Source organism: Hydra viridissima, unplaced genomic scaffold, assembly GCF_058129835.1.
Source record: "Hydra viridissima isolate aposymbiotic clone 2 unplaced genomic scaffold, HvirCarnegie_v1 scaffold_8, whole genome shotgun sequence".
NCBI lineage: Eukaryota > Metazoa > Cnidaria > Hydrozoa > Anthoathecata > Hydridae > Hydra > Hydra viridissima.
Window position 1 is genome coordinate 4,363,064 of NW_028324307.1, and position 10,121 is coordinate 4,373,184.

General features: G+C 28.1%; 1 protein-coding gene across 2 annotated transcripts; it reads right to left on the reverse strand.

The window, feature by feature from the left end:
- Nucleotides 1-3,883: 3,883 nt before the first annotated feature.
- LOC149884661 (uncharacterized) lies at nucleotides 3,884-10,101 on the reverse strand. 2 transcript variants are annotated; one of them, XM_090095379.1, is made up of 8 exons: nucleotides 9,849-10,101; nucleotides 9,628-9,723; nucleotides 9,369-9,528; nucleotides 9,234-9,289; nucleotides 8,929-9,101; nucleotides 8,671-8,830; nucleotides 8,323-8,478; nucleotides 3,884-4,108 (listed from the first exon to the last, which is right to left on the reverse strand). In XM_090095379.1, the coding sequence occupies exons 1-5, from the start codon at nucleotides 9,862-9,864 to the stop codon at nucleotides 8,992-8,994; spliced, it is 438 nt and encodes a 145-aa protein (XP_089951505.1). In that variant the 5' UTR covers nucleotides 9,865-10,101; the 3' UTR covers nucleotides 3,884-4,108; nucleotides 8,323-8,478; nucleotides 8,671-8,830; nucleotides 8,929-8,991. The 2 variants fall into 2 exon arrangements, with proteins under 2 accessions (XP_089951505.1, XP_089951506.1); XM_090095380.1 differs by lacking the exons at nucleotides 3,884-4,108; nucleotides 8,323-8,478; nucleotides 8,671-8,830 and having other exon boundaries at nucleotides 9,005-9,139.
- Nucleotides 10,102-10,121: the final 20 nt, after the last annotated feature.

Below are 10,121 nucleotides of genomic sequence, written 5' to 3' on the forward strand. Positions count from 1 at the left end.
TAAAGACCGACATGCTAAAATAACTTCTGAATGTTGAACTTCTACTAAGCTTACTAGAAATCTCCCCCCACTCATCTGTCTATATTGTGAAAATCTACGCTCTATTGGGTCACTTTGAAGTCGTGAAGTGAGCACATACGAATATCCTTCTTCAATAAGCTCATCTATAAGTAAAGCTTGGGAACGCAGAGTTGTGATAAGAGCAGATGATGTTTGTTTTGATAGTGTAAAATATGGAGATTTCTGCCAAAGTTCAATCCAATTAGCAAGTTGCCTAAAAAAAGTTGTTTTACCATCATCACAAACAATTGCATTACCAAGTTTATTTGGACTAAATTGTTGTTTAGAATTTGAAATAGTCCACCATTTTTGAAAAATAGTAAGAAAACCAGAAATGTCTTTTCGTTCTGGAAAATAACTTTTAAAACTTGCAATTGTTGTTTCATCAAAAATGGACAGTGCAAGAGAAACATTTTGCTTTCTGTTACCAGGGTGAAGACTTTGATATGTGATTTTTGGAGCTTTTCTTAAATTACCCTGAAGTTGCTCATCTTTAGAATGTAGATGATGAAAATCTCCCCAAGTAATATAACCAGCTGGACAACTATAAGAATCATCCTTTATATTGTATGTGAACGATGGAAAGACAAATTTTTTACAGTGTAATAAATTATTTCTGATATTTTTAACTAAGTGAACACTATCATAAAATAAGTATATTTTATTATTCGGACTATCAGGATGATGAATAAACAAACTTGATTGGTTACCAAATTTAGAATGAAGTAAACTAAATGCAGTTACATTTGCTTGATGATTGTCAGTAACAATTCCTCGAATTTTAAAACCAGATAGAGAAAGAGAACTAATAGAATCTGATATTTGATCTGAAAGCCATTTACCACTTATAGTAACTTCAGGTATTGCTTTTATAATAAAAGGAATAGATTTTTTTAAACTAACTATCATAAATGCAACAACTCCTTTGTACAGAGTACCCTCGTCATTTGCACCCACATAAACACCACTACAATATTGTGCTTGTTTCTGAAGATAAAATTCATCTACAATTAGTATTATATCTTCATGTATTGAACCTTTCTCAAGCAGTATTTTAGCACCCTTTATTGCATCAACTCCACCTTGTTTTATTTTATTCAATAAAGAAATTGAAGGTAACGGAAAAAATTCAAGTAACATTTTATATGCTTGTTTAGATGTATATCTTAATAATAAAGCATGTCTAATCATATTGGCAGAATACTGTGGTTGACCCTTGGATTTATAGTATATTCGACTATTTATTTCATCAAGAAGCATATTTCTATTAGAAGAAGCAATGATTTTTATGTATGAAGCAAGATTCTCTAACATACTCAAACAAGTTAATTTGGCATTATGACCTTTAGTTAACCATGGAGGAAGTGGAACATTATTTCCTTTATATTGTAAAGCTACACATAAACAATTGTCAATTTTTATTGATTCAAGAATTAAAGGAAAATGTGTAATTGGATCAAATACTAAACTATAATAAATTATACAATTGAGATGTTTTTTAAATTCAAAGCCTTCTGGTGAATGTTTACTATTTAACATGTTCCAGTCAGTAATTTTATCATTTTTAGAAAAAGAACTAAGTTCATCTTCTTGATAAATCCGAGTTTTAGGTGGTCTTCTCATAGCAATAGGTGATGGTAGTGTGGAAGGACGTTTTAAGCACTCACTTGAAAAAATTTCAGGAATAGGATCCAAATTCCAATTTAACTTGCATTTTACACCACGGATAATGTACTTTTCATTAAAATGCTTTTCACACAAAACAGAGTTAGGTGAAGGCATCCAATCACTACGGTTTACAAAATGAACCCAATAATTTAGTAACTCTTCATTTTTTAAAGGAAAATGAAAAGAAGCAACTTTTTTATCTTCCAAAGAACTGATGTATCCAGTTTTACAACCATATGCAACACACTTGTTAACCATGATATGATTTAACTTTTTAAACTTTTATTAACTTTCTAAAATAGCTATATATATATATATATATATATATATATATATATCCTTTTTAAACCAATAATCTTATGCAAGTTTAATATTTTACACTTGCAATTTTACACTTTATCACTTGTAGTTGTGTCATTTACTTTTTTTGCGCAAATAGGCCTCTTAGAATCGGCCTCTAAAATGTAACATATACGGCCGTGTAACATAGTAGGCCATGGTTCACGAGCTACTTGCGTCGAAGATAATGGTAAAATAATTTAATATGCAAAATAAACATTGCTGTATACTTTGCTATATAAATTATATTTAGCCAAGAAATTGAAACAGCAATAAATACAATTTTTGCAACTCTTTTTGTTTTTGAGGCATACTTCCCACTGAGAAAAAAGATTTTTTCAAAGAGCTCTTTTTATAGTAACCCAGCAGCTCATCCAAGAGCTTCTTTAAGAGGTCTTAAAGGAGGCAGTCCGCCAAGAGCTCTTCTTACTGAGCTCTTCATTTGGTTTTCACATAGCTCATCCAGGAGCTCCTTGAAGAGGTCTTTAACGAGACATCTCATAGTACATAAATGGTTTATTAAACCATATCTGTACTATGAGAAAAATTGAATCTTTTTCACTTAATTGAAGAAGATTTATTTTTTATATTTAAAAAAGAGTAATAGAGCTTGATCGTTTCATAAATTTTTATTTTATTAATAAAATATTATAAAAATTACGTAATTTTTATATGGTATACCATTATCATTTATATAGTATTAATATTATTACATGATATCAAAATTTACTAAAAGCATAATATTCCGCTTTGTTTTTAAGGTTCGTTATTACTTTCTTCCTCACTACTTTCTTCACTGTCTTCTTTCTTATCTTCCTCCATCTAAACTTCTGTCTTATCGCAGCAAATCATTAGAGCGATCTCTGGTGTTATTAGCGAATCGTGCTACTTTGCTATCTCTAATGGCCAATCGTGCCATCTTTTTTGTCTTGGTTGCCTGAGAAAACTTGAATAGTTGAAGCTATAAATACATTATGTTAAAATAGTCACTATTTTTTTACAATAATTAAATATAAAAACATGATAGTTAAGCTTAAATTCACATGAATAAGAGAATGTTATATACAATCATGGCCAATGATAGGGGCTAGGGCGGACGGGGGAATAATCCCTGGGCCAAATAATACTTTTTTATATGGGATAATATTTTTCAACATTCCCCTGAGACCCATCCCACCCAACATAAGACGACTTTAAGACGTATGTAACTTGTCTTTCCCAGCCGGCACAAAGACATTTAAAAGATGTTTTTTATAGGCATATTTTTGGTTTTGAAATCGTCTCCGTAGACGTCTAAAACGTGAGACGATAAGACGCTTACTGAAAGTTTGCTTAAAGAAGTCTTGATATTGCGTCTTTTAGAGCTTTTTTTCTTAGCTTGCCTGTAACCTTTTTCTTTATGATCTTTTTTCATAACTATTATTAACTCAATATTACGTAAAGGAAATTTATAATAAATTTCATTATTAAATGTCCTTCAATAATATCAAGTTAATAATAGTTAATGCATTGGAATATTTCATAAAATACATTCTTTGTAAATGTCATCATCTATATGGAAAATAATAGTAAAACGCATATTTATTCATGTCATACATATTTATTTTTCAAATGCAAATAGTTTACATCCGTTATACATACAAAAAATCAAAGAGAAATGTGTTATTTTAACTATTCATTATTAGTAGAAAAATAGGACTAACACGGAACTATATTTGTTCTTATATCAGTTAGATTATAGAGTTTCTTAAATAAAACTTTTAAATGGAAATGCAAAAGCACAAATATCCAGCATACTTATTTAAAACATTAACAAGAAATATTACTTCTATCCTACAAATACAGTGGCTGAAAAATACAAGTACGAATTGTTAAAATTTTAGGAGTTTCTACTTGTTCGAACCACATTCGTATTAAACTCCTCAAAGTAATGCGTTCAAATGCAGTTCATAACATCTTTTTGGATTGGTGAATTCTTTAGCTTAACTAATGCTCGAACGTGCAATAACGACTCTTTTAATAACGGAAACTTTTACAGCATCTGCAAAAATACTTAAACATTTTTAGTAAGTAAGAACAATTCAAACCTATAATAAAAAAAAAACTAAACAACTATACTTAAAGATAGTTAATAGTTACAAGATTGAATAATAAAAAGCATTTTTAAACACAATAAAAACACCCAACAACAACAACACTAATACAAAGAATTTAAAAAGTTTAACAAAAGCAATAAACAATAAAAGTAATAATCAATTACAAAAATGATAAGGGATAAAAGGAATTTATTATAACAACATTAACTTAAAAGTGTAACAAAGATAATAAACAACAACAATAGTTAAAGTTGTTGCAAAATATAATAGAAATCTTAACTAACCTCATCAACAAAAACAGCAACAGCAACAACAACAACCACAACAACAACAACCATAACAACAACAACAACAACAACCACAGCAACAACAACAACTACAATAAAAACCCTGCCTGAAAAAAAAAAACAACATAAAAGAAAATAAATAAATGAAGTTTTAAAAACTGAAACAGATTATGAAAATAATACAGAAGAACAACTAATAATTATAGAGAAAAATTTAAAGTTTGATGAAATTATTAACAATAATAAAAGATATATGGTAAAAAAAAAAAGTTAAAACAATAATAATGATAACAAAAAAATGTCAGAATGTTGTGGATCTCATGGCCATAGAATGAAAATAAATGTATCTTTCCAGCCTTACATGAAGGTAGAGATGGAGGAGAGGGATTAATCTGGATGAGAGGGTTTATTGATTTGATTTAGGAGTTGAGACTAGCATCTAGGTAATTGAAAAAAAAAAAAAAAAAAAAAAAGCATAGCACTTGCCTATGTGAATAAAGGAACAGAAATTTTAAAAAAATGACACTTTAAAAACTTAAACAGATGATGAAAATAATATAGAAGAACAGCTAAAAAAAAAAATTTAAGCTTGATAAAAACATTAACAATGAGAAGTGATAAGTAATAAAAGATAGATAACAAAAAAACAAAAAAACTTTAAGATAAAACAATAATTAAGATAATAAAAAAGTGTCAGAATGTTGCGGATCTTGTTCCATAGGAGAAAAATAAATGTATCATTCTGGCCTCATTTTTGGCAAGGAGGCAGGGGAGGAGGAGAGAGGATAATCTGGATGAAAGGGATTGTTGATTTGAATGAGGAGTTGAAAACAGCGCTTTGTTGCTACAAAAATAAAAAAATTGCAGCAGCTCTTTGTATTAACAAAATAACGGAACAATCAAGTGTAGCTTATAAATATAAATCAAAATTATACAAATATAATTAAACTAACAAACAACAACAACTATAAATAATAGCAAGAGCTTTAAAATGTGATAAAAGTAATAAACAACAATAATAATTAATACAAAAATGCATCACAAAAATGATAAACAATGACAATAATAAACAGCAAGAAAGGTTTTTACAATAAAAAAAAATCTCAAATATTAGCAATATAAAGTTGTCAAAATTTATTTTTAAATTCAATAAGAGTTATTAAAGAGTAAATACAATAAGTAATAAATATTAAAAAAACATAGAAATATAATAAAAAGAACAACAACAATAATTAATAAAGAAGTAGTTAAAAAAAACTTTAAAACTTAACAATAATGATTAAAAACAAAAACATTAATACAAAGATTTTAAAATTATATCAAAAGCAATAAAAAATGAAGTTAACAAGCAATAGCAATAATAAGTAAGAAAAAGAACTTAAAAATATAAACTAGTTAATTTTAAAATGTGATAAAAATAACAAACAATAACAATTATAAACAAAACTTAACTTCTTTGAAAGTAAAGATAATAAATAACAACAACAACTACACAAAAAAATAAAATTGCAACAAAAGCAATTAACAATTAAAACTATAAACAATAGCAAATGAAGTGCTGCCAGCAAAAACTGCTTAAGTCCATTAAAAAAACAAAAACAAAAAACAGAGATAACTATGTCACTTCAATAATGAACTAATAAACTTTTATATGTACCAGCTATTTTGAACAAAAAAAATATCTGAGCTGCATAAAAAATAGAATCAATTGCAATAAGGGATTTTACAAGTGACAAATAGATCTAATATTTTTGCCGATTACAAACAAGCTATCATGGCATCCAAAAGGAGAAAAAGAGTTGAAGAAAACTGGTGCAGAAATACAAATAAAAAGATTTTAAAAAAATGTGAAGAAAATCTGTTCTACAGTTATAATGATTAACAGTTATTATAATGGAAACTCTTAATTGGTAAAAGGAACAATACTACTGTATTAATAAGTTTAAACAAAGGATCAACACTTGTGATAATTGTAGCATGCTATTGATTAATCTTTCATTATTAATCTTTAGTGTTTGTAATGCCTATACATTTGTTTCGTTGAAGTTGTAACTACCATTAGCGGTCATTATAACTATATGATATTTCATGGTATTATTGTTTATTTTATTAAATTACAAACTATTTCATCCCTTACTTGAAATATGTTTGAAAAAAGATTAACATTTTAGCATAGAAAATACTATTTACTGTTTAATTTACTTATAGATACATTATAAATGACTTTAACTTAAGTAAATAAGTAAAATATAATAGTTCATAGATATATAATAAAATTTCAATTTAGGAATTCAGTTTGTTCATCTATTTTTAAGGACATATTTTCAATTAAAAAAATATTGAGTGTATGTTTACATGTAATGATTATAAAACTAAAGTAATATTTTAAGTTACCTTAAAGAAATCATTAATTAATAATGTTTCAGTTTAGTCTAGTCTAGCTTTTTAAATTTAGTCTCTAAGTTGTAATAAAGTTGCATTTTAAATTCTTTTTAATGTATAAGTTAATAGCAAATTTGTTATAAATTAATGATAACTTTATCAAATTTATATTTAGATTACACTTTTTAATGCTAACTTTTAAAAGGAGGTATACTTCTAGCAAAAAACTTCACACTCCAACATGATATGCATATCTGAAAAGCACAGGTTTTGTATGATGAAACAAAAAAATATGAGTTGGACAAACAAGAGGACAGTCTTGTATTATGTACGAATTATCAAACAGTAACTAACTACAAGTAAGCAACTAATGTTAGTGGAGTATATTAGAAAAGACACATGGGTACACAATTTTGGTATCATTAACTTTGTTTCTTAAAAAACAACCTTCTATTATAATGTAGAAAATGCTGCAGATAAAGGACCCAATGAAGTAATAACATTTTTAGATGATTATATTAAAGAAAACAAGAATGATAGAAACGAGAAGATAACTCTGTTTGCCTAGAAGTGCTACAGTCAAAACAAAATATATCTTTTGTATTGTTTGTTTAACCTTTGTACAATTGAGCTTTTCAAAGAATAATAATTAATTACCCTATTTCATAACACTTATTAACTGATGCTTTGCAAGAATTGAAAAAAGAAGAAAAAATTGGAGAAATAAGCAAACCATATGAATGGGTTAATATAATGAAATCTTGTAACAAAAAGAATCCATGCAAAGTTATCCTTGTTTTGTTCTTTAAAAATAAACTGTGAGATATTTTCTTTTTTCTTTTTAATTCAACATTTTGAAAGTTTTAATACTTAAAATATAGAAATGATATTTTGGTGCTTATCCTTTCTTTTTTTTGAACAAAAGAATATTTGAAAAAACATATTTGTTTAATAATTCATTTTTTAAAATAAACAATCAATACTATTGGTTCTTGCAACGAAATTCTGCATATTAAAAAATGCATGATGGATTTTATAGTTATTAAATTCATCAACCATTTATTTTATATATTTAAACAATAAAATTGAAGTTATTTTCTCTTTTTATATCTTTTTTACTATCTTTAGAAAAACAAAACAGACTTGTGAATTTCTTGACAAGAAAGTTTAAAAAATAAACAAAGCAGTGAACTTATTTTAGTTTATTACAAGTAATCTTAAAATGGTTACATCTCAAAATGAAAATAGTGTGACTAATGCAGTTTGTGCAGGTAGCATTTCAATTATAAATACAAAAAAGAGTTTAAAATAAACAGTAAAAATGATACACAATTAAAAAAAAATCCAATAATAAAAAAAACAAAATTAAAAACAATTTTAAAAGAACAACTAATTCAGTTCATTATTTCTTTGGTAAAAACATTACAAACTATGCATGGCATTAGCTACCATTTCAGTTGTTTCTTAGTCTTAAATAAAAGTATAATTACCAATTACAATTCTCCCAACATCAGACCGTTGATCGGAGTAAACCTTTTATTGGTTTTTTGTACCATCTTTTCGACCTGGCGCATTCTTTAGCTTAACCATTACACGTTCTCTCATACTGGACTCTTTCATAGCAGGAAATGTTATTTTCACAGCATCTTTAAGTAAATTAGATAAACAATTAAAGAAAGCAAAATATCTAAACTAGTTTCAGTTCCTCTTAACTTCTGTAAAGAATTTACCCACAAAATACTGCATTAGCTAATTTTCTAGATGTTTCTCTCTCTCTCTCCCTCTCACACACACACACACACACACACACACACGCACACACACAAAAGCATATTTACCAATTACAACTCTCCATAACCCAGACTTTTCTAATGCTAACTTTCCGCCACTCCCTTTCATGTTCATTTTACATTGCAGTTTCACAGAAAACATTCTGTCAATGATTTTTGAAGTTGCATCTTTGACATCTACACCCTCAATTTGAGAGAGCTGTTCTACCTGTATATAAAGGCCAATTGCAAATTAGGAACTATCTTTAAAAAAAAAGTAGATTTTCTGTCCAGTAATTGTTAAAAAAACAACAGTGGTGAAATTACCAAATTTTTTCTGTAGTTTTCATCCTTCAGTTGCTCTTCTACTGTCTCAAACTCTTCTATGCTCTAAAGAGCTGAGATTTGTTTGGTGTCATTATGGACAGCTCTCCTTTCGCGTAGCTCATTCATGAATACTGCAATCTCTCCCAAATTGTTAAGAACAGGTTTTTGAAACTCTGTTAGGATAAATTGAAAAATATTGAGTAGAAGTCACCTGAACAGAACATGTTCCAAACAATTCTTTATTGCAACTCTCAAGCTCAATCATATTTAAAATAAACCGCTTAAGTCAAAACAATTTTCCTTACGTGCAGTTTCAAGAGGAAAACCTTGGGAGGAGCTGCATGCAACAGGTTGAGGTGTCCTTAACATGAAATAAAATATCACATCACTGCATTGTTTAATCATGCAGAGTTCAATGTGATAAAACTCAGTTAAATTACCTGTTGGTCACAGGGGATCTAGACCGAGAGCGTGTTGCTTCTCTGAAACTTTGCGATGATTGACTGACTTTTGAGGACGAAGGGACAAAAGAAGATGGTGGAGTTAGAAATTCTGTTAATTTGGTTTTGTGAGGAGCAGAAGCTGGTATCAATGGAATGTCTGAAAAAAAACAAAAAAAAAACCATGTATTTGTATTAAATGACTTGCATTTGATGTAAAACTATTATAAAAAATCCAACAAAGGGTGCAGTTTCTAACCTAATGTTTCATTTGAGGTCAATGTATTGTCAACAACAAAACCATGCTCATCTTCTGAAGCAGACAAGTCTGATAGTTTACACACTTCAATGTCATCTTTAACAAAAGTAGACATTTACTTTTTAAAAAACAACAACAAACAAACACATAGCTGATTTAAATTTTACTCACACAAATACAATAAAACCAATAGCAACTTGAAAAAATGATAAAAGACCTACCATCCTCACATTTCATTTTTATAAGTCTAAACTGCTTCCAGTGTGAACTTGGTTAAAGGTTGTATCTCTCAGCCCGTAATACATCTACACCACATGGCCAACAAACAACCTTTTTTTCTGTATCAATCCATTTTCTTAAAATTACTCCTATTTCTGTTTTGCTCTTCTCTTGCCATACCGCACAAGCCCACTTTTTCATTGGTACTGGTTCCATCTTTCGTTAAACCTTTTTACTAAGTTTTGTTAATCAATCTAAAGAAAACAATTTTAAGA

Excerpts from the sequence above, each read along its gene's own strand:
- LOC149884661 (XM_090095379.1), bottom strand. Across the intron at positions 9,529-9,627 it reads GACCTCAAATGAAACATTAG|ACATTCCATTGATACCAGCT; the intron begins GTTAGAAACTGC and ends GTTTTTTTTCAG. Across the intron at positions 9,290-9,368 it reads AGATCCCCTGTGACCAACAG|GACACCTCAACCTGTTGCAT; the intron begins GTAATTTAACTG and ends TTTCATGTTAAG.